Raw genomic sequence first — 25048 nt, 5'->3', positions numbered from 1 at the left:
ACCACTAATAGTGAAGCTCCTCCCATCTCTCCTGCAATGTTTGCCTTCAAAATATCACCCTGCCCCTCTCTCTCTCCTTCCTCCCCCCTCCTCGCTCCATGCATCAATGCCCCGCACCACATTCCCATCTTTCCTAAACTGAACCAAACCAAACCTGTGAGTGCATGCTGGTGGGGGTGAGGAGCCCTCTAGGAGAAGTAGCATGCAGATGGAAAAAGAGAAGGAAGAAGAGGGTCAGCACTTGAGGGGAGGGGGATAGGGATGGAGGCAATAGGAGAATGGATACTGGGACCGAGTAAGTTAAGAAGAAGAAAAACTCTGCATCAGGAAATGTGGTGGGGAGGAGGAAAAGTATCGTGACAGCTTGAGGAATCAAGAAAAGCATGGGATGAGGAGAATGATGAGTGCTGAGACTAAAAAGGGGATAATGGAATGAGGAAGGACAGGGCAACAGGAATGGGGCTGGGGAGGGAGCAAAGGGTGGACATGGGTGCAAGAGCAGAGTCTGGACTTGGAGGAAGAAAATAGTAGTGGTTTGTTGTGCATGAGGCAGTGAAAAGAGGAGAGGCACACAGGTTTCCCATTCCATTCTCTTCCAGTTATCTGTCTGTCAACTGTTGGTTCTCTCAGCACGTATGCATTTTAGGTGCTTACTGCAGCAACAAATGGATGGAGACAGACAGCTCAGTGTTCAGGTTCAAGGCTAAGTCTGCCGAACCCATAAGTACAGAGTGCCAGAAAATATATTAAAATGTTAGCACTGTATTACACAAGGACAAAATACATCGTAGCTACCTTACTTATAAATCAAGCTAGGAAATATGGATATACAATACAAGCTTTCTATACTTTTTCCACCAAAAAGATATACAAAAATAATTATTGAAGAAAAACTGAAATCTATACTCCAAGATAAGCCATGCCAGTTTGAGAAGTAATGATTTGTTCTGCAAGTCTATTGTATTGAGATAAACATATTTGAAATACTTACAGACTAGTGACTAAAATAAAAAGATACATAAAGAATTAGAAACAATTTCTATAGTGTTGATATAATTGTGACTTTGCTCATCATGGAAATTAAAATCAAGGAAACCTCTGTGTTCTAGGGAAAGCAGCTTGCATCCCTTAAATCTCCTTTAGAGATGTGCAAAAATGTTAAAGTCAAATTACAAGTAAGCAAATCTCAGCCTTTTTCTGAATTTGATTTAATTTTCACATTTTCACAGATTCACTGTGGAAATTTATTGAAAGGTCATGCTTGATAAATATTGAAAATATAGGGCTTTTTTTTTTTTTAAATCTGTTGAACCATATGTCACCTTATGACTTGTTGGGAAGGGGGGATATCATTTCAAATAAATACAATTCATTGAAATCTCAGTGAATCTGAGACAAATTGGATCAGATTCAGTGTTGTTTTGCTTCCAATTTGTAATAATTCATATGAAATCTGCCTGTTGCTGGCCCCCTGTCCCCTCCTCCCATGCAGATTCATTGACTCAAGGAATTGCCACTGGCTAATTTTCTTAAAAACTCAAATTAACCTGATGAACTAATTTGCCAACTAATTAGACAAAACTACACATTTCTTGCTGGTTTCTCAGACTAATTCGCAATCTCTTTTTGAAAAGTTCACACATCTCAGATCTCCTGGACATGTAATTTACTTTAAACATAACGTGTTATAGGAAAAAAATAAAAGCTCTGATATTGAAACCTGGCATTGTAGAGTACATTATCAGGAGAATAAACTCTTCTATGGGAGAATTCTCAGCAATTCAATAGAAAGAGCATCTGTGAATGCGTGTATTGCTACAGGTCATATGAAAATATAAAAAAAAAACAATGCTTTTTGGCTACCTAAGAATATGAAAATGATTTTGGACAATATGAGGATAATGAGAATTGTGTGTAATTAATATTATATTCTATAAGCAACAGGGCAAATGGTGTGAATGAAACAGTAGCAATTTAAAATTCAGGAAAATATATGCCGACATGATCATAAATCATATAGTAAGAATAGACTTACCAGTCACAGTCATAAATTATTCTTGCAAAATAGACATTTTAAGATTTACAGTAAATGTAGGCTTGCTATAATATAATATCCCTTGTAAACTTTATATTCATCCCAGCCATTTAATAAGCTATCATTTGTCTGACAGTGACTTTTAACTTTGTAATTCTCATAGCTTAATTTATATTGATCTAATATATTTCAAATTAGTAAATGTATCTCACTAGTGCATACACTACATTATCATTTCTTCATTATTAAAATATAGAAGAGAAAGGATAAAGATTGCACCTTGTCCTTTATTAAAGCTGAGATTGACATTCATAAGCTTACCTCCACAAGCCTATTGGTGTGTTCTCTGAATATAGCTGCATACTCCTTTATTTCTTTTTCTCTCCCATTTTTAGCAGCTTCAATAAGAACCAAGAGAGGAACAGTTGTATCCAAAAAGGAGTCTGAGACATGATCAATAATAGCCTTTCGAAGCTGCAAAACAAGGCATTAAATTATATTGTTTATCAGTTTAAGACATAAAGCAGAAATATTTGTTAGGGATGTGAATCGTGTCCTCGATCGTCTTAACGATCGATTTCGGCTGGGAGGGGGAGGGAATCGTATTGTTGCCGTTTGGGGGGGTAAAATATCGTGAAAAATCGTGAAAAATCGTTAAAAAATCGAAAAATCGAAAAATCAAAAAACTGGCACATTAAAACCCCCTAAAACCCACCCCCGACCCTTTAAATTAAATCCCCCCACCCTCCCGAACCCCCCCCCCCAAATAACTTAAATAACCTGCGGGTCCAGCGGCGGTCCGGAACGGCAGCGGTCCGGAACGGGCTCCTGCTCCTGCATCTTGTCGTCTTCGGCCGGCGCCATTTTCCAAAATGGCGCCGAAAAATGGCGGCGGCCATAGACGAAAAAGATTGGACGGCAGGAGGTCCTTCCGGACCCCCGCTGGACTTTTGGCAAGTCTCGTGGGGGTCAGGAGGCCCCCCACAAGCTGGCCAAAAGTTCCTGGAGGTCCAGCGGGGGTCAGGGAGCGATTTCCCGCCGCGAATCGTTTTCGTACGGAAAATGGCGCCGGCAGGAGATCGACTGCAGGAGGTCGTTCAGCGAGGCGCCGGAACCCTCGCTGAACGACCTCCTGCAGTCGATCTCCTGCTGGCGCCATTTTCCGTACGAAAACGATTCGCGGCGGGAAATCGCTCCCTGACCCCCGCTGGACCTCCAGGAACTTTTGGCCAGCTTGTGGGGGGCCTCCTGACCCCCACGAGACTTGCCAAAAGTCCAGCGGGGGTCCGGAAGGACCTCCTGCCGTCCAATCTTTTTCGTCTATGGCCGCCGCCATTTTTCGGCGCCATTTTGGAAAATGGCGCCGGCCGAAGACGACAAGATGCAGGAGCAGGAGCCCGTTCCGGACCGCTGCCGTTCCGGACCGCCGCTGGACCCGCAGGTTATTTAAGTTATTTGGGGGGGGTTCGGGAGGGTGGGGGATTTAATTTAAAGGGTCGGGGGTGGGTTTTAGGGGGTTTTAGTGTGCCGGCTCACGATTCTAACGATTTATAACGATAAATCGTTAGAATCTGTATTGTATTGTGTTCCATAACGGTTTAAGACGATATTAAAATTATCGGACGATAATTTTAATCGTCCTAAAACGATTCACATCCCTAATATTTGTCAATTAACATCCAAAATACAAGTATCAAATAACATGAATATCAATTGAATACTTTCCCTAGGCATTTTTTGTTTTTCAGTCCATTCAGCAGCTGTCTTTTTCCAAATAGAAAAATTGTTTAAAAGAGCAATGTTCAATTCAGAGTAAGTTCTGGGACAATATGTTTCAATGACATTTCTTCTCAAAGCTTAATAGAACAACCAGTGTTTATACAATTATATTATAATCATGACATGGTTGCACTAGCCCACAGCAACCTGTACTACTTTTTCCAAAATTGCCAAATACTTTTCTGTCTTGTTAGAGAAAGTGACCATACATTTTGATTAGCTAAGCATTTAGACTTCATGGTAATTAAACCAATAGAGATCACTGATTATGCCAGTTGATAATAGATTAATAGGGCAAGAAGAATAATTAATGAGTCCAATGTCCAATTTTCTCCATTTACATTAATTGTTTTTGCACCTCCAGTTTAAATTATTAAACAAGTATAACATTCTGCTTCAAATTAGTTCTCCTAAATTAAATTTCATGTAAGCCTCTAACTGACACAGTCAGGAAATTACTCTGCTGAAAAGTCATTTTCCAGGATCTAAATCAATTGGAAAAAATGAGACCATTGCAATCATATAATTCTAAGCACGCCATGAAGCACACAAATCATAATGCAATACTGTAGTACATGCAGTGCTACAAATATTGTTAATAGCAATAAAACACTGGATCCCAAGTCACAGATTTTGAACATTTGGTCCAACAAACATCCAATAACAAAGTTCATAGAAAGGAGATTCAGTGCATACTCAAAAGGCATGTCCAACAAATGTCTCTACAGTGTCTGATGTACTGATGAATAAGTATAGAACTTCATGGCTTTTCATGCTTTTTTTTTCCCCACAGTCACACACTTTCCAATCCATTTCCCCGGTTCTCCACCCTACACTCTTACACCCTTTCTCTGTCCGCTTCTCCAAAACTATCTTCCTCTACACTCTGGGGCAGATTAAAAAAAAAAAAAAGTACGCCCACGCGTACTTTTGTTCATGCGACCAGCACAAACAAGAGTACGCTGGATTGTAATAGATACATGCATAGCCACACATATCTTTTAAAATCCGGGGTCGGCGTGCACAAAGCTGCGCAAAATCGGCAGCCTGCACGTGCCGAGCCGCGCAGCCTGCCTCTGTTCCCTCCGAGGCCGCTCCAAAATAGGAGCGGCCTCGGAGGGAACTTTCCTTCCACCCCCCCCCCCCCGCACCTTCCCCTACCTAACCTACCCCCCCAGACCTATCTAACCCCCCCTACCTTTGTTTGAAAAGTTACACCTGCCGAGGCAGGCATAACTCGTGCGCGCTGGCCGGCCGCCGGCGCACAATTCCCCAGCCCAGGAGCAGTTTTGGAGGCCTCGGCCACACCCCCAAAATGCCCCCGGGCCGGAACCACACCCGCGGCCCCATCTCCGGATGACGCACAGCCGCGATACACCCCCGACACACCCCCCCAAGGAAAGCCCCGGGACTTACGCGCGCCCCGGGCCTTGCGCGCGCCACCGAGCCTATTCAACATAGGCTCGGCGCACGCAGGGGGAGCTTGGGGCAGGTTTTTGGGGAGTACATGCGTATCTTACATGCGTACCCCTTTGAAAATCTGCCCCTCTGTCTTATACCTTTCCCACTTCATTGCCCCATGTTCTCTTCCACCCTACTCCACTCCTCTCTGCACTTGTTTCCCCCTCATACTGTCTGTCTCCTTTAGTCTTGTATGTTCTTTCTCTGTTCTGCTTGCCTCAGAAACCCCAGCATCTATGGCAATTTTCTAAAAAAAAAAAAAAGTTATGCATCAGAGTCAGCAGGAATTTCCACCTTCCACTCCAGCTAGAACAGAGAAAAGGAAGCAAGTTCTAAAAGGTCGCAGGTCAGTGATTTGGCAGAACCTGGCAGAAAATGATTCTCTGCCACTTCTTTTGCTCCGGCTTCAGCGCAACTTCCTTTTCTTCATCTGGTTTTGCTTGGGGAACCCTGCTAGGCCCATGTTCCAGGAGCTGGAGTGCTTATGTATTCCAGTTTGTCTGCCTAACAGTCCCTATTTGTGATGTCACAGTTATGGACAGACAGATGGATAAACTGAATACATGAGAGTGTTTTACAGTATAAAGTATGATAAATACAAAAAAATCCTAATTCAGTATTTTAAAGAAAAAAATATACATAGAGGTCTATATTAGGGATGTGCAGAGGGATGCCATACGTTGCATTCATGATTCGGATTCGTTGGGGAGCAGATACGTTGCATTTGACCGTATGGCGCCCCGATGCATTAATACGGCGATTTCTATTCGTGTCCCAGCTAAAATTCAAATTAACTACAACCCCCCACCCTCCTGACCCCCCCAAGACTTATCAAAACTCCCTGGTGGTCCAGCGGGGGGTCCGGGAGCCATTCCCTGCACTCACACCCTCGGTGCCGGTTTCATCATGGCGCCGATAGCCTTTGTCACAGGGGCTACCGATGCCATTGGTCAGCCCCTGTCACATGGCCATTGGCGCCATCTTGTGCTCCTACCATGTGACAGGGGCTGACCAATGGCACCGGTAGCCCCTGTGACATTGTATGGACAAAGGCTATCGGCGCCATTTTGAGTACTGGCATCGGCTGGCCGGAGTACGGGAGGTCGCTCCGGGACCCCCGTTAGACCCCCAGGGACTTTTGGCCAGCTTGGGGGGGCCTCCTGACCCCTACAAGACTTGCCAAAAGTCCAGCGGGGGTCCGGGAGTGACCTCCTATATGCCGGCCGGCCGATGCCAGTACTCAAATTGGCGCCGATCGCCTTTGCCCTCACTATGTCACAGGTACCGACGGTCGGCCTCTGTGACATGGTGAGGGCAAAGGCGATCTGCTGCCAGTATTCAAAATGGCACCGATCGTCTTTGCCCTCACTATGTCACAGGGGCCAACCGTCGGTACCTGTGACATAGTGAGGGCAAAGGCGATCAGCGCCATTTTGAGTACTGGCATCGGACGGCCGGCGTGCAGGAGGTCACTCCCGGACCCCCGCTGGACTTTTGGCAAGTCTTGGGGGGGTCAGGAGGCCCCCCCCAAGCTGGCCAAAAGTCCCTGGGGGTCTAACGGGGGTCCCGGAGCGACCTCCCGTACTCTGGCCAGCCGATGCCAGTACTCAAAATGGCGCCGATAGCCTTTGCCCATACAATGTCACAGGGGCTACCGGTGCCATTGGTCAGCCCTTGTCACATGGTAGGAGCACAAGATGGCGCTGATGGCCATGTGACAGGGGCTGACCAATGGCACCGGTAGCCCCTGTGACAAAGGCTATCAGCGCCATGATGAAACCGGCACCGAGGGTGTGAGTGCAGGGGATGGTTCCCGGACCCCCTGCTGGACCACCAGGGAGTTTTGGCAAGTCTTGGGGGGGTTCAGGAGGGTGGGGGGGTTTGTTTACATTTTTATTTAGGTGGCCATATAATTCGGCGAAGATTCGTGTATTCGTGGGGAATTGCGATACGTTTCGCTTCCCCACGAATACTACGAATAGTGCAATATACGTTGCGGATCGTCAATACGGTGAAAACGAATGCACACCCCTAGTCTATATACAGCTGCTATCCAGCTAAACAAGTTAGTAGGGGTGTGCATTCGTTTTGAATGCATATGTAAAATGCAACTTATATTTTTAAAAGAGAAAAAAAAGGTTTGATGCGCAACGCATCGCGACTTCCAACTTATTCAACATAGCTATGTTGAATATGTTGAACCTAAATAAACACTTAAACCCCCCACCCTCCTGACCCCCCCAAGACTTACCAAAACTCCCTGGTGATCCAGCGGGGAGTCAGGAAACCATCCCTGCATTCCTTTGCGATTTCCTCACGGCGCCGATAGCCTGTGTCACAGGGGCTGCCTGTGCCATTGGTCAGCCCCTGTCACATGGTCACGGCGCCATCTTGTGCTTCTACCACGTGACTGGTAGGTCATGTGGCAGGAGGTCGCTCCGGGACCCCCGCTGGACCGAACCGGAATTTTTGGCCAGCTTGGGGGGGCCTCCTGACCCCCCCAAGCTGGCCAAAAGTTCCGGTTGGGTCCAACGGGGGTCCGCGAGCGGAGACGCGGAGAAGCACGTGACGCCGACGTCACGCCGACGTCACGGCGCCATCTTGTGCTTCTACCACATGACAGGTAGGTCATGTGGCAGGAGGTCACTCCGGGACCCCCGCTGGACCCAACCGGAACTTTTGGCCAGCTTGGGGGGGTCAGGAGGCCCCCCCAAGCTGGCCAAAAGGTCCGGTTTAAAGGTCTCTTGGGTAAAGTTTGGGAAGAGAGTGGATCTTCTACCTCTCTCTGACTCAAGCTGAATTAAACCAGGGAAGTTACAAGGAAATGGCATCTTTGCTTTGAGTGATCTGGAGAAAGCTGTTCTTATCTGCCTTTCCCTCCCCTAAGTACTGATGATTAAGACAGAGGAATGGAACAAATGATACAGAATTGATCCCAGTAACTTCCCTATGCTTTAGGGAGGAGTATAGCACAATGACCAGGCCAGAAAAGATAATAAACTGTTATATACCAGAGCCACTTTTGTTCAAAAGGACCTATTGGGCTTTAGTTGATACCACTTCCAAGAATTATGACAAAATACTGGATAGGATAGAAATCACAATCGATCTGGTATAACTCCAGCACTTGACCCTGGGCTTGGGCACAACAACTCAAAGACCATATGGGGCCAGAAGTAGAAGATTTAGTAATTCTGGAACAGTGTCTCACTAACCTATACCAAGGAATATAGGAGCTTGTCCATCATCAGCCAACACTCAAACTGACAGAAGCTGTGGCACTGATTGATGTGGAGGCATAGATGCGGAGGCATCCTATTGACCTATGGAGCAGCCTATTGGGTTTGAGGCATAGTGTGGACTCTTAGTTGCAGTGGCGATGAGAGGGGCCCCGTGGGGAATCACAGCGATAGGCTAGACTCAGAGAGCAGACACTGGAGATGAAAAGCTTTATTGTACTGCTGTAGATAGATGGTAATTGTGCAGGAAGAGATGGCACTGACATCCAGCAAGGTGCCAATACGCTCAGACAGTCTCTGATGTAGAAGTCTCACCCAGATGTACAAGGTTAGTAGTGTTCCGCAGAACGGGATAAGCCGAACCTGGTGGGTGGAAATAGAGAACTGGATCATAGAGGTACTCCCTGAAGGGTAGGGCAGGAATTCTCCTGGTAGATGATGAAGGTGGGACCCAAGGTCCATGGTGCAGGATACTCTGAGCTGGTTAGGCCCTCGAGGAGCAAGTACCTGGAAGCATAGATAATCCTGGAAAGAGAACAGAGACCCCTGAGGAGCGGTTGTCTAAATTAGTGGTAGAAACCCTGAAAGGTAGTTGGAAGTGAGAGGCCCCCGAGAAGCGGGTGCCCAGAGCTTATTCAGGAGCGAGATATCCTGGAGGGTGGCGAGGAGTCTAAGCGTGTAGCTCAGAAGCGGTAAGAGTAGCTAAACCAAAGTCCTTGCTAACTCGTTCAGTTAGGAGTGGAGCGGAGGCTTAAATACCTGGATGTATTGACGTCATGCGGTGGGGACGCCCCTGAGGTTCCCGCCATGACGTGTAGATAAATGTAGGCAGCATGCGCCATGGGAAGGAACATGGTGAATGGAGAGGCTCATGCTGAGTTGGAGACGCTGAGGGTTTCGGCACTCGGCACTGGAGGCAGCCATCTTACCCATGGAGGAGGAGAAGGGCAAAAAAGAGGTGAGGCAGAGCGGTCGCAGCCATCTGTGACCAACGGACGCAACACAGCCAAGCAGGGAGACTATGTTTTTTTGTTTATACTCCTTATTTATCACATTTCAGTTTAGCATTCCAATAAAAACTTGAAAAACATATCACAGTGACTGAATGTACTGTAAAGAAAACATTAAGAAGCATTGTACAACTTAGAGAATAATCAGTGCACTATACAAGTACCATATATAGGTAGAGTTACAAAAAGGAAAATTTAACAAAAAAGAAATATTAGCTACTTTCTTAAGTAAAAGGCCACTTATATACCTAGATCTAACCAATGTATGCAGATTTATCATTCAAAAACCTTTCCAATTGAACAAGATCATAAAAAATGAAATTAGATCCTTGCCATTTCAGCTACAACTTGCAGGGAAACCTCAACTGGAAAGTAGCCCCAGGAGTCAGCGCCTTCAGTATTAGGCACAATATTTTTTTCCTTCATACTTGAGTCTCCCTGAAAGCATCAGGAAATATAGAAATTCTCTGCCCCAGAAATAAAAATTCTCTTACTCTAAAAAAATAACGTCGGGGTCAGTTGAAAATCACTGTCACAGGCATAAACAGCAAGTAGGATACCTCTACTTGAAAAAGGGATGCCAGCATTTTCTAGAAAACTAGTCAAATCCAAGGACTCTTGAACATTACTCACATTGCTCATCAGTAACAGGAAAATAATAAGCTTTGATAATATCTGGTATAGCCTCCCTAGAGACCCTGAGAAAGTCCAAGTATAGTTTCCTCAGTGTCTCCAGAGGAGGCATTAGGGAACAGTATGGAAAGTTCAAAAAATGCAAATTAAATCATCTTAAATGATTGCCAACATTTTCAATTTTCCTAGAAAGTAATGTATTCTCTTGAATTAAAGAAACAGTTTCAGAAATAGCAGAACATTGATATTTTGGGGCTTCCATCTGGTATGCACTTTGGCCATATAGAAGTATGTTTTATATTATGTCATAGAACACTCTACATACAATCTGGTGAAGCAAAAGTTAGTTTATTAAAAGTTGCTAATATATGGATAATGAAGCAGCAAAAATAAGTAATATCAAAATTGAATACAGTATCACAGTAAATGTACATAAATCAATACAGGTAAATAGGATTAAATTAATATAGACAGAAAAAAAGATAAAATATCATACATAGGACAATTCTTCTATAAGACAGTGTCCATGAAAACCTGAAAGACTGCGAGCTCGAGGACCCCAAAAGAACCAGCTGTTTCGTTCTTTGCTCTTTTAGATCATCCAAAGAAAATGGGCAAATACAATTCCTTATATATATTTTTCTCTGACCTAACCTCAGGGTCTGCAAGCACTAGGTATTTCAATTTGCACTTTAACAAAAGATTTACAACCAGGAATGCATTTCAGTGCTAATCTTTGATCTTTCCAGTTAAGAGACACCAGATGTCTTAATCTTTGATCTTCCCAGGTGTTAAGAGACACAAGATGTCTTTTGGGGGTATCTTAACTCTTTATCAGCTCATTGGTGTCAGTGAATCTCAGGAATGAAAGGAACAAAGATGGTGATTGTGTCTTGCCTTTATATAATCCCTGTATTCAATTTATATGTAATATATTGATCCACAATCATCAATCATTAGAGCCGGTTCTGATCCATCCGGGGATCTAGCTAAGCTGCTTAAAATTGTCTTCTTACATCTGGTTAATATGCTCAGAGAATAAAACAGTGTTATTAAAGGCCAAATTTTAAAAGTCATTCACCCACAAAAACCGGGGGATACGGGCCATGCACGTGCCTAGAGCATTTTAAAAACAGCTCGGCCATGCGCATATCTCCCGATATTCGTGGAAGTGGAGGGCTCAGTAAAAGGGGTGGGCCTGGGATGGGGGTCAACTGGTACAGCGGCCATTAGGCCTGTCCAGGGGAAGTGTGTGCCAGCAGCTGACCAGTGCGCAGAATTCCCTTCAACTCAACTGAGGAAGTAAGTTGTAAAACAAAAAAATTTAGAATATTTAGGTGGGGTTTAGGGGTTGGAGTGGAGAGGGGGAAAAGGGAGGAAGGCTAGGTAGGGGGATAGGAAACTGGGAATGGCCGGATCGCGTCACCTCATGTTTCTTTTTAAATCCTCCCTTGCATGGGTGAGATGCCTCCCTCCCGCACATAGGCGCACCAATATAAAAATCAGCCGCACATGTGTGCGCAGGTATCATATTTCATAGCATGAGCGTGGCAACGCATGCATGTTATAAAATCGGCTCGTCTATATGCGTGTGCTGGGAACTGCATGCACATGGACGTGCATGTACATGTTTTAAAATCTACCTCTTACTGGGCAGAGGTATTGCCAACAGTCTCCAAACAAAGTCTATCCTTGTGGACAATGCTGAATCTAAATTTGTAATTGCATTCCACAGGGCATCTAAGGTGATAATAGGAGGTTTAGATGATACGATTTTCTTGAACTTGCCTCCTAGGACTTGCCCTCCAAGAAAGAAAAAGATGGACCTTCCAAGGTCAAAAACTCCTGATCCCCAGACCCAGACATGATTCCATTAGGTGCCAAAAGTGGTATAGGATCTTCTGGGCTCAGGGAGACTGAGGCCTCCCGCTGAATGGAACTGGCTGCTTCAAGTTCCTCTGAGCCTACAACTTGGCTTGAAAAGCAAAAAGCATCTAAAGTTGTTGGGTACTTTTTCTGGTTGAATCACATACATATATTTGTGCAGCTAAGGAGCCATTAGCATGGAAAAGGCACAAAAACAAAGCAAAGGATCAACGTTAGACAAAGGAAAGGGGAAAGAGTATTGAGGAAGTGCTGTTTTTCTAGTGCTAGCTAATCAACACCTATTTGATTTTTTTCATATCAGGGGTAGTTTATCAGAGTTTATCGGTTAAAACCAATCATCAGAAGTGCTAGTTATAGTATTAATTTGTCTTAGAACCTGACATAAGAAATGGGAAGCAAAATAAAAATTAATGCATGTAGCTGCAGATAGAGATCAATTATAGTAACACAAGATATTTTTCAAGATCATGGAAAGATAATAGGAATTAGGAAACAGTTTCTTATGCTTTCCAACATAGGGAATATTGGAAAGAAAAAGGGATTGATGTCCGTCTGTACGTCTGCCCATCTATCTGTCCATAGGCATCATAACTTTCTGAAGAACGGGAAACATTTACTAAATTTGGCTTGCTGGAAGGAAATGTGAATACTATATAACAGAAATGTTTGAAAACTAGAAATATTGGATCATTATTTTTAGAGAAACAAGACAACCCCCCACTGCAAAAATTATTTTTTGGGGGAAATAAAATCCCCATTGATTTTCATGGGAAATTGTTAGAAGCTGTTAGATCTGTTAGAGTGCTGACCACAGTTATATTCCAAAAGTCTCTACTCTCCTCATCCTTTCAGCACTTTGCACTTTGAGGCAGTGCAACCTAAGTAGAGATAGACAAGGAAAATAACTGAAGTAGTTGGTCACAGATGGCATTAGAAAGCACTTCCAAAATATGCACACAATCACACCCATCTCCCACACTCTTCCCAAAAACACTCATCCCACACCCCACCATATAGCCACTGCCTCTCACACACATTCCATATACCCGCACACCTCCTAAATACTAGGGATGTGCAGACCAAAAGTTTATGTTCATAAGTCCATAAGTCGAAAGGGGGGGTCAATTTCGGTCAATATGGACATATGGAGAATTCCATAAGTTGAGTCTATGTCCATACGTGCACCGATTCCCTAAATAAAAATTTAAACCCCTCACCCTCCTTAATCCCCCCCCAAGACTTACCAAAACTCCCTGGTGGTCTAGCGGGGGGTCAGGACGCCATTTCTGAACTCCTTTGCGAGGAGCACGTGACGTCGGCGTCACGTCGGAGTGACGCGGACGTCACGTGATTCCCCGCGGGTTCACTCCGGGACCCTCGTTGGACCCAAAAGGAACTTTTGGCCAGCTTGGGGGGGTCAGCCTCTCTCATGTACCCATACCCTCCATTTCCCCATGCATAACCTCAACATAATTCTCCCCCTCACAAACAGGCACATACACATACACACACACACACACACACACACACCATCCCTACCCTTCTACTAAACTATGTTGGTAAATATTCTTGAAGCCATGCCTTTACCTGCTTTCCCTTCTTACCTGATGATAGGATTAGTAATAATGAAATATAGAAAAAGCATTGAAAATAGCCACAAACCCTCATTAGAAGTTATACTAAAAAATGTGCTAGTCTTCTGTACTACTGCCAGTTTGGTTATATTGTACTCTGAACTTGTTAAGCATAATTCTACAATACATCAAGAACTCATTGAACCTTGGCATTTACAGATTCTTCCTCATCTTACTTGACAGGCGTACTTTGGAATAATAGCCATCCAAATCAATAGACTGATATGAATATATGTCTGCAAAAATATATTAAGTGCACTTGAGAGGGATCTTGTAGATAAGATAAGTGCATCTGTTTGTACTACCAGAATAAGAAAAGGAGTAAGAAATTAAGTTTAAAAATCTAGGCTTTCCCTTTAAAAACTGAGAGTCTGAAGTCTACTTGTGAAATAGAATTTTAAGCCCTTAAAATATGTACATTTATTTATAGAGTCTATTATAATTTGTATCTGTCTTGTTTTGATGAATGGGATGGGATTAATTTTTCTATGAAAATCCATATAAAGTACTCAAGGTGGGAGAAGTTAGGCTATAGTATACTACAAACAAACAAAAACAAATATATAATGAACTCATAGCCTTGATAGTAAAAACATTTTACTCTAAGGTTCTGTGAAAAGCATCTAAAAAATCAAAACATGGCTAAAACTGGAGATTCCCTGTATTGTTTTGTGTTTCTATTTCCTCAAAGGCTTTGCTGCAATGCCCTACTCATTACTACATCTATATTTATTTATTTATTTTGTAAATTTATAAACTGCATCAACATTTCTAGGTTAGATGAGCTAGTCCAAAATAACAGTCAAAAATGGCAAGTATATATTCACTGCCTCAACATCCCCCAAGGTCACGTTTTTATGTGTATACTTTTTGTTTAAAAGTACATATACTGTTAAGGAATTTGCATACTTTTACTCGCAGAGGCTGGATCATGTTCCAAAGTGCAGTTTACGCACATTCATACTCATAGGAAATGCATAAAAGAGAAAACTGCTATTAATTGTATTTCACTTTTAGTGCCTGCTTTTCTAAAGCTTTTTCCCATTCAGTTTCTGTGGGACAAAAGCTTAGTAAATAATGTCCTTAATTGTAATTCCTATGGAACAAATTTGGGTTGGGCAGCTAAAGGAGAGCTTAAAGAACCAGAATAAAACTTGAAAATGCAGCACAAATATGTATTTTGAGTGTGATGGACAAAGTAACCAGCACACATTCATAGCAAATTATACAGAGATAGAGATTCATAAAATATGTATGTACAAACAAGGGTAAAGACACTCAGATGTATTTCTTTTGTAGGCATGCATATGAGAATCATAAATAAATCATAAATAAATCTAGATGAAAACAACTGTTGAGGTTCATATTCAATCACTTGAAGGCTAAGTTTATCTGGGTAATTTTAGGACAGCCCTGTAGCCCAACCAAAGTTAGCAGGATAAATTAACTGGTTAACTCTCAATATCAGAGTTAATTTTCCACACCCCTGACTTATCCGGCTTAGTGGCATTTTGAATTTTGGCCTCTATAATCATGTAAACCAATAAAAACCAACTGAGGTCCATGTTCAATGCTTTTGACCAGCTATGATTAATAACTTAGGACAGCCATACAGCAGAAAAGCCAAAGATTAATTATATATAGTGGTGTAGGCACAACACTAAATATCCCAGCTAAGTTAGCCAGATAAGTTAACCATCTAACTTTGCTAGCTGGACAGCATCTGAATAAGGAACTCTATATAAAACACTTTTATGAAACACAGAACCAAGCAAAAAAAATCATAGAGCATTATGCAAGGCATATGATATCAAATTTAAAACAGAAACTATGTATGCTAGATATAAATCATTGCGATAAACATCAAAACAGCAAGATCAAATTAGAATCCAAGAGATCTATATTCAAAAGGGTTTGTCTAACTTTTAAGTACTAAATCTGATTTTTAAGCATTGAGATTTGAATTTCTCACACCTCTCGCTGGTAAAGTTTTACTCAGGTAAGTCATTAACCAGCTAAAACTGAACCAAATAAAAAAAGGTAAGGTGGGGTATTACTAAAATGTATCCAGCTAATGCCGATAGTAAGCACTAGCCAAATAAACATAGCTCAGTCTAGTTGGAAAAATTCATTACCCAAAATTTACCCAGCTAACTTTAGCCAGGTATATTCAGCGGTAGATTTATCCGGTTAAGTGCCACTGAATATCCAATTAAGATTAGCTGGGTAACTTTCCTATTTACCAGCCTACTGAATATTGACCTCTGTATTGCTATCCTCCCTATGAGGCAGGCTTAAATTGATTGCCCTGGTCAGGGAGGATGAGAAGTCTACTATTGCCCCTGGATCTATCCAATTAGGAGTATTTGTCTACACACATAAATGCCTCTTGGAACACTCAGACCCAAATATATGTACTCCTATTTGGGTTTAGAATATCTCCAGAAAATCCAATGGTACTCCCATGTACAATAGGACCAATTCTAGTTTATGGGAGACATGTTGACTTATTTTTTTCCTGAAATGACAGAAACAGGAAACCTACCTATAACAATCTCTGCCTTTTCACCCTATTACATGCCATCTGAAGGAAAAGTGAAAACAAACTTCTGCTACGTAAAAAAAAAAATCCACAGTTTCTTTTGGCCAAAGCTGCTTTTAACATAAGAACATAAGAACATGCCATACTGGGTCAGACCAAGGGTCCATCAAGCCCAGCATCCTGTTTCCAACAGTGGCCAATCCAGGCCATAAGAACCTGGCAAGTACCCAAAAACTAAGTCTATTCCATGTTACTGTTGCTATTAATAGCGGTGGTTAATTATTATCTAAGTCAGCTTAATTTAATAGCAGGTAATGGACTTCTCGTCCAAGAACTTATCCAATCCTTTTTTAAACACAGCTATACTAACTGCACTAACCACATCTTCTGACAACAAATTCCAGAGTTTAATTGTGCGTTGAGTAAAAAAGAACTTTCTCTGATTAGTTTTAAATGTGCCCCATGCTAACTTCATGGAGTGCCCCCTAGTCTTTCTATTATCCGAAAGAGTAAAAAAATGATTCACATCTACCCGTTCTAGACCTCTCATGATTTTAAACACCTCTATCATATCCCCCCTCAGCTGTCTCTTCTCCAAGCTGAAAAGTCCTAACCTCTTTAGTCTTTCCTCATAGGGGAGCTGTTCCATTCCCTTTATCATTTTGGTAGCCCTTCTCTGTACCTTCTCCATCACAATTATATCTTTTTTGAGATGTGGTGACCAGAATTGTACACAATATTCAAGGAGCGGTCTCATCATGGAGTGATTCAGAGGCGTTATAACATTTTCTGTTTTATTCACCATTCCCTTTCTAATAATTCCCAACATTCTGTTTGCTTTTTTGACTGCCGCAGCACACTGAACCAACGATTTCAATGTGTTATCCACTATGATGCCTAGATCTCTTTCTTGGGTAGTAGCACCTAATATGGAACCTAACATTGTGTAACTATAGCATGGGTTATGTTTCCCTATATGCATCACCTTGCACTTGTCCACATTAAATTTCATCTGCCATTTAGATGCCCAATTTTCCAGCCTCACAAGGTCTTCCTGCAATTTATCACAATCTACTTGTGATAAGAACATAAGAAAATGCCATACTGGGTCAGACCAAGGGTCCATCAAGCCCAGCATCCTGCTTCCAACAGTGGCCAATCCAGGCCACAAGAACCTGGCAAGTACCCAAAAACTAAGTCTATTCCATGTTACCATTGCTAATGGCAGTGGCAATTTAACTACTCTGAACAATTTTGTATCATCTGCAAATTTGATTACCTCACTCGTCGTATTTCTTTCCAGATCATTTATAAATATATTGAAAAGTAAGGGTCCCAGTACAGATCCCTGAGGCACTCCACTGCCCACTCCCTTCTACTGAGAAAACTGTCCATTTAATCCTACTCTCTGATGATGATGCTGATTTTGTAACAGGGATCATGTCACTAGCCTTTTTAAAACTGCTTGTTCAGAGCCCAGATCCTTTTCATACACAGGCTGATGCAATACTGTGCACTCAGGCTAGCACACAGGTTAACCCACAGTTGGACATGCATTTTGGATGCACGTCCATAACCCCTGTTGCAATAAGGGGATCAGTGTGTCCAAAACATGTGTCCAAACCAGGACATAGTTAATAGCGCTAATAGCTGGCATTATGTTTTGAAGAGCCCCAAAAGTTGAACATAAAAGCAGACAATACTGCTTTTCTGTGGTTACTCTGACTTAATATCTTGGTGATATTAAATTGGAGGAATCATAGAAAAGAGCAACATGGAAAAAAAATGACTTGCTGGCAGTCAAGTTAGGAAAATGGATGCTCAATTTATGAGCATCCATTTTCCTAATTCATGGCTACGCATGGCTTAGGAAAATGACGCTTGTAAAATTGAGCATCTACTTTCCTAACCCATGCATAGTCACTTCTCTGGGGCATCCGATTCTGAGGTGGTGCTAGGGAGCACAATTTCCTCTGGTACCTCCTTTTTAACACAACAGCTTATTTGCCTATTGCATCACGCATCCGGGAGAGGTGGATGGGTGCATGTTAGGAAAGTGGGTGCTCAATCATGAGTGCTCATTTTTCCTGTGTGGATATTGCATTGGCCTGACATTTTAACACTGTTACTGATCTAATGTCCCTCCCATCCCATCATGTTCTATCTTTCCTCCATGGTTTATCAGTATACATAGTATAGCTATGTATATAAACTCTTTCACACAGACTCTGCATTCATTTTATACATGTGTGTGTATCCTAGTTGATCATATAGTGCCCTTCCTACCCCCAACCCTCCTGGCTAGATTGCTCAAAATTGTGCTGAATAAAATCATCAATGATTGCTACTGAAGGACAGATTTAGTGTGAAATGATGCTTCATTTTTTTGAATGCTGAGATGTATTGAATGTGAAGCAAATGATCTTCTTTGATCTGCACAGAAGCTCATTATTGAGATAGCTTATAGTACTTTTAAGGTTCTTTTTGTATAAGTAGTAATGTAGGGAGATATCCCATGATTAACCACTGAAAGCACCCAATATGAATCATAATAGCCAAGAGGGATGCAGACAGGTATGCAGTCAAGTTTGCTGACAGGCCAAAATCACTGGCACAGCTAGAGAAAATAAACTTTGCCCAGATGAGAACTGAAGGATACTTATCAAGATCTGCTTGTGTGTGAGTTTCTGTGTAAATAAAACAAGGGCAGAGGGACAATGCAGTAACTGGCTCATAAGCAGAAATCATAGTCTGGCCAAGGAAAGTACAGAGGTCGAAGGGGCCCCTACCCTTAGATGAAGGGGGAGCACTCTGAAATATATAAAACACTGATGGTGGCAGACAGCCTTGGTCAAGATGTGGCAGGACCCCACTGAAGAAAAGAGGAGGGGACAAAGACTTGCAATGTGGCAAAGACTCTCCACCCACTACATGATTATGCACAAGCTTATGCATATTTATGAGCTGGATAGTATAAGATGGGGCAAATAAGGAAAAAGAGGTGGACCCAAAGCATCCCCAGTACTCCCTGCTATTGAAAAAGGAGAAGACTAGGTGTGGCCAGGAGACCGGGGGAGGAGCCACCCTACCTGGGGTCAGATGGTGGCATGGAGTCTAAGGCAGAAAGAAGCTGAGAAAAGCTCTACAGTTCTGCCAGTTCTACACCCAAAAACAACCTCTTTCCCAGACCACTCTGCAACTCTGCCAGTACCAGATCTGGAAGCAAGCCCCCTCCCCTACCCACATGCTCCAGACCTCCAGCCAGAGTCTGCTTCAGAGTTAAACATTTGAAAATCACCTGAAGTTAGTACCAGGAGTAAGTTAGCCATAAGTATTAATATATTAGGCAGGTTAAGGTTTATGGCATGTTTTAACATGATACAGAACTTTTTTTTAGGGTAAACTGGTACTTAGGAACAAGGATGTTGGAGACATATATTGTTATCTTCTAAATGTTAATTCTGCCAAATCTGATAAATAAAAGTCTAAATCTGTGGAGAACACGTCTTTTCCTGAATTTAGGATAGTGAGGTTAAGTATGAGAGGAACTGGAAGTAAATTTTGTAGCAGACAAGTCCCTGTACCCCTAAAATTTACTAACAGTCTGGAGGTTTCACCGAGATAGAATAGGCCATGCCCATCTGCAGAGATGACATCAGATGCCCAGTTAGATGTAATTGAAGATGAAGCATTAGTGAAGATTATGCAGGTTTTCACTAAGAAAGAAGATGTGCAATTCCAGATCTCTAGGTTACATGAAAATTTAAAAGACACATACCTAAAATAAGGAAATGTCACTAATTTTTACCTGATGACTGAAATTTTTGGTTAGTGAATCTAAATTAACCGTTAAGACATTAGCTGAATATGCTACCATTTATTGCCAATTATTAATTACCAATTATTAACATAATTCTTGCAAAAGGATAACTTACATTTACAGGCACTAAATCAAGGGTTAGAAAAAGTTATTAGTCAGCTAAGAGCAGAAATAGATTGTATTGTTGAGAAATGCTCACTGCAGGAAGGAGATCACAAATTAATGGCAGCACAGAACTGAGAACTAACAATAAAATGCAAGCCTTAGAAAAACAGATCGCTGAAGATCAGCCCAAAGACCTTCATTTAAATAAGCTACTGGAATACCCTCAAAAAATTTAGGAACTGCAGGAAATTTTCAGAGAGCAAAATAAGAAGGTAAATTCAAGGGAAGCTGCAGATTGGGTTCAGGAATTAGAAATGGCTATTAAAACCCAGCAAGAAGAGTCAGAAAAAAAGATTATATCTTTGAAAAACCAACTGACAGAGCTACAATTGAAATTAGCTAAGACTGATAGCCAAAAATGATTTAAAAAAGTGGAACAAGAAGTTCACTCAGATGGAATTTCAGGTCTCTGAAAGAGATGGAGAAATCTCAGAGCTTGAGCTACAAAGCCTGTCTCTTCAAAAGACACACCTCTCTGAAATTGAATTAGTAAAAGCTGAAAATAAAAGACTAACCCAACAGCTTTCAGTAGAAAAGCAAGATAAGCAAGCAACAAAACATAGCCCAGCTTTGTTTGTTTCAAGAAAAAAAAACAATTTAGAAAAGGAGAAACAGGAATTGTTAATTAAAATGAATCCAGGTATCAGTTGCAGTTGCTCTAAATTATGATCCATTTACTGAAAGAAAATACAGCTAATGTTATGCCAAGCCCTGAGTCTCCAGAGCAGATCATGCAGGCAGCAGAATATCCCAACACCACCCAAGGGCCCCTGACCCCATACCTCACTAAGGCTCGGTAGGGGTGGAAAGAGGAATGCAGACTAGGAGAAAATACCAGAGCTAAGGGAAAAGCTTAAGACACGGAACAAAGCAGAGATGTTAGCTTCTAATTAGACTCAGCAAACCACAGAAAACGTGCAGGAACAAATACAATGTCCACACAAAATTCAGTAATATAATGTTTTCATTCCAAATGGCAACTCCACAGTGTATTTTACAGCAGTTAAAGGTGCAAAGCGGGTCCCCCAACATGGACCCGTGTTTTGCCGCGAGGCTGCGTCGGGAGGGACAGACAAAACGTTAGTCGTTCTATGTATAATTCACAATTTTTGGCTAGTGAATCTAAATTAACCCTTAAGACATTAGCTGAATATGCTACCATTTTACACTTATTAACGGAATTCTTGCAAAAGGATAACTCACATTTATAGGCACTAAATCAAGGGTTAGAAAAAGTTATTAGTCAGCTAAGAGCAGAAATAGATTGTATTGTTGAGAAATAATTCACAACTTCAATTATACAAAGAACGACTAAAGTTTTCTCTGTCCCTCCCGATGCAGCCTCGCGGCGAAACATGGATCCGTGTCAGGGGACCCGCTTTGCACCTTTAACTGCTGTAATATACACTGTGGAGTTGCCGTTTAGAATGAAAACATTATATTACTGAATTTTGTGTGGACATTGTATTTGTTCCTGCATGTTTCCTGTGGTTTGCTGAGATTATTTGCATGCAGAAGTGCTCCTGTTTGTTGTTTGGATTAACTTCTAAATAGAGCCATAATCTCTCATCAGTACAAAGGCAAGAGACACACACACACACCTGCCCCCCCCCCCCCCCAAATACAGCCTGGGATGGGGAGAGGGAACTGACCCTCCTATCTTCCCAGAAGTAGGGCTGGGCTCAGAATCCTACACCCTGACCAGCTTTCTACCACTCAACACTAGGAGGAGCTTCAAACCTCACCAAACAAATTAAGCTCCTTCGAACCTTAATCACTCCCTTTCAGGAAAATTGTGGCTCAGATATTTTGCAGCACTTAACAAGGTTATATGAAAATTTTGAGGTAGTAGATACCAATTTTGAAAAAGACCAGGTGGCCCTACTCCCATGGAGTTTCAGTGAAGAAGCTAGACAATACATAGCTAGCATCCCCGCTGAGGTAAAAGGGTCCTTAGACACATTGAGTTCGCCCTCAAAGAGCACATTGGGACTTATGCTAATAGTGCTTTGGCATGACAGGCCACCTAGAATCTAAGATGTGGCCTGGAGGAAGGTCCCAGAGCTTTTAACTACTGCTTAAAGCAGACTTTCTTTTATGGGGAGCCCTGTTCCACTGAAGCAGACAAGATTGTTCTCCAAAACCTCTTTTTTGAGTCTTCCTCCCTACTCTGCAAACTCCCTTATATCTACATAGGGAGGCACCCTTAAGTTTGCTTGTAGAGGAAGCAGAAAAGCTATATGTCATTTGTCACAAAGGAAAGTCTGCCCCTAGGAGCAAAAGACAGATATGAAGAAGGAGAGGAATCAAGTGCTCACCCTGAGTCAGAGTCCAGAGATACACTTTGAAACTAATCCCCTATCTTCATATCCTAAGTCTGACGGGCCCTGGACGCCTCCTCCCCAGGAGAAATCCAATGGCCCAGCAGCGAATTCAGAAAACTACGCAGGAGATTCACAGCCACCCAAAAGGAATTGCAATTGGGGGTAGCAGCAAAAATACAGCCAGCAACCTTCTGTAAAGAATCAGCTGGCCGAGCTGACAGCCAATATCCAGAAGCTTATCAACTAAAACCACAGTGGGCCCGCTATGACCGAGAAAGTTCCCCAGAAAAAAAGAAAAATCTGAGGAATCTAAGAATGGCACAGGGCCTAGCATATCAGTAGAGGGCCCCAGTACCTCCAAGTCCTCCCCTAGCATACAATGTCTAACTGATTCTGTTTTTCCTCCCTAGGTTTCTACTATAAGTCCCTGGGACCCTTCGCTTTTCGAACACAGTGATGCCCATACCTGTATAGTACTAGGTGACACCCAGCAACAGGAGAGTTCTGCACCCTTTCTGAGAAAGCCCACATCCCTAGCAGTGTACAAAATTATCCCCTCAAAATCAGAATAGCCAAAGGTCAACAAATGTTAGGCAAGTTGGTTTCTTCTCACCAAACACCATATTTTTAGAATCTGGGTTGTTTATGGAAGCCACATCTTGTATGGAGGTGTCGGACATAGTACTGTCCCTGTTAGTGATGAATACTATCCCAAGCTGAAATGCACTGAGAGAAGAAGAACCCCCTAGGTTCCCTCATTGGTGAATCCTTCCCTAATTTAGAGCTAAACCTGCTGGTCATAGGTAAATTACTTGGGAACACCAAGGTATACTCTGGAGAAGATCCCCCTGAGTGGTGCAAAACGCTGCCTAAAGGCCTTCTCAAACTACAGTTTATTTGGCCATATGATGATCAAGCTTCTAAGGTTCAACTGGTAAACGACTGCCTCCTACTGTCAAGGGAGCTTGACAGAAGTGAAACAGACAAAATCCAGGCTGAAAGAGTCTGAACAGTTAGCTCAGTTCAGACTCACTCCATCTGGGAAAAGATAGAAGGCAAGGGAAGATAGCTCCAAATGAAACCTTGCCTGGGTACGAGGAGACAGTAAACAATCAGCTCATGGAAGTGGATGCTTGCAGGAGCCCAGCAGAGAGAGATTAGTTAAAAGAACTGTAAAATAAATATAAAGATATCTTTGCCATCGATGCCTATGATTGCAGCTTGACTGACTTACATGTAACTCAAGTGCTGACAGAGCCGAAAAGCAAGCCAATTTTCATATGCCAATACAAAATACTGCAGCTTTCTATGAATCAGTGCAAGAAATCTTAAATACTCTAGAAGAAAGAGGAATTATAAGACAGTGTACCTTTAACAGTCCCATATGGAACCCTGTCTTTGTGGCCCATGGCCCACCTGGATCAGAATTTAACTAGAATTCAGGGAGTCAAATATTTCACCAGCCTTGATTTATCCTCAGGGTTCTTGATGGTCCCTATAGAACCTAAGGATCAGTATAAATTGGCTTTTTCTTTTGGGAAGAAACAATACACCTGGAGCAAAATATCTTTTGGGTATCTGAATTCACTGGAAGATTTCAACATTTTCTTACACAAGGCATTGCCTGATACAGATGTTAGGGGCACCTTAATATATATGGATGATATCCTAATTAAGAATACCAACTTCTGGGAGCACCTGCAAGAGATTGATCATGTTTTGGCCCAGCCCAGGTGGTGGGAGCCAAACTGTCCCTCTCTTAAGGGCAATGGAGTATGAGGACACTTAACTACTTAGGATATGAAGTCTCTGCAGAAGAACTACATCCACAAAGGAAAAGAATAGAAGCCTCACAAAAATAAAAACACCCACCACTCTGAAAGAGTTACATTCTTTCCTGGGAATATGCAATTACTCACGACAGTTCATAGATCAGTATGCTGAGATCACACAGCCTCTGGTAAAATTTCTGAGGAAAGATTAACCCTGGCAGTGGGGATCTGAGCAGCAAGCAGCCATGGACAGGATGAAGAGAATCCTGGGTGAAGCTCCCTGTCTCATTTATCCTGAAAGTCAGAGGAGCTTATTCCTGGAATTCGCTCCACAGTGCATGAGTACTGTCGTGTTCCAGAAATATGATGCTGAGCAGCGAGTCATAGCATATGCCAGTAAAGCTCTGACAGGTGTGGAAAAAATATTTGGAATGTGAGAAGTCCCTGCTAACCACAGTATGGGCACTTCAACACTTCAGAAGCTATGTGCAAGGGGAGAAACTAATAGTAGAGACTTGCCATCAGTCCATAAACCTTTTAGCCAGTGACTGAATCAAGTCTGCAGCAGAAAAATTGCTTCCTGGACACTTTTTCTTCAAGGTTGACCTCTTGAGGTGTGATATGCCCAAGGACATACAAACATTGTGGCTCAAAATTTAGCCAAATTACACTATTGCACTGCTGAAGAAGAACCAGTGTTAATCTCTGAACTTGAGACCAAAACAACAAAACCCCACTGTTAATACG

At 42.4% G+C, this 25048-nt stretch overlaps 1 protein-coding gene across 4 annotated transcripts in view; it reads right to left on the bottom strand.

Moving 5' to 3' along the window:
* The window catches only part of CTNNA3 (catenin alpha 3), a 2257234-nt gene that overhangs the window by 1000905 nt on the left and 1231281 nt on the right, over positions 1–25048 (bottom strand). For all 4 annotated transcript variants that reach the window (XM_029609715.1, XM_029609716.1, XM_029609718.1 and 1 more), the window contains one exon: positions 2357–2509. In XM_029609715.1, the coding sequence (XP_029465575.1) occupies positions 2357–2509 (153 nt within the window). The remainder of the gene's footprint in view (positions 1–2356; positions 2510–25048) is intronic.

The sequence above is a fragment of the Rhinatrema bivittatum genome, chromosome 7 (genome assembly GCF_901001135.1).
Source record: "Rhinatrema bivittatum chromosome 7, aRhiBiv1.1, whole genome shotgun sequence".
NCBI classification, from domain to species: Eukaryota; Metazoa; Chordata; class Amphibia; order Gymnophiona; family Rhinatrematidae; genus Rhinatrema; species Rhinatrema bivittatum.
The sequence above is the reverse complement of the archived record's forward strand: the minus strand, read 5'-3'. Positions and strand labels throughout refer to the sequence as shown.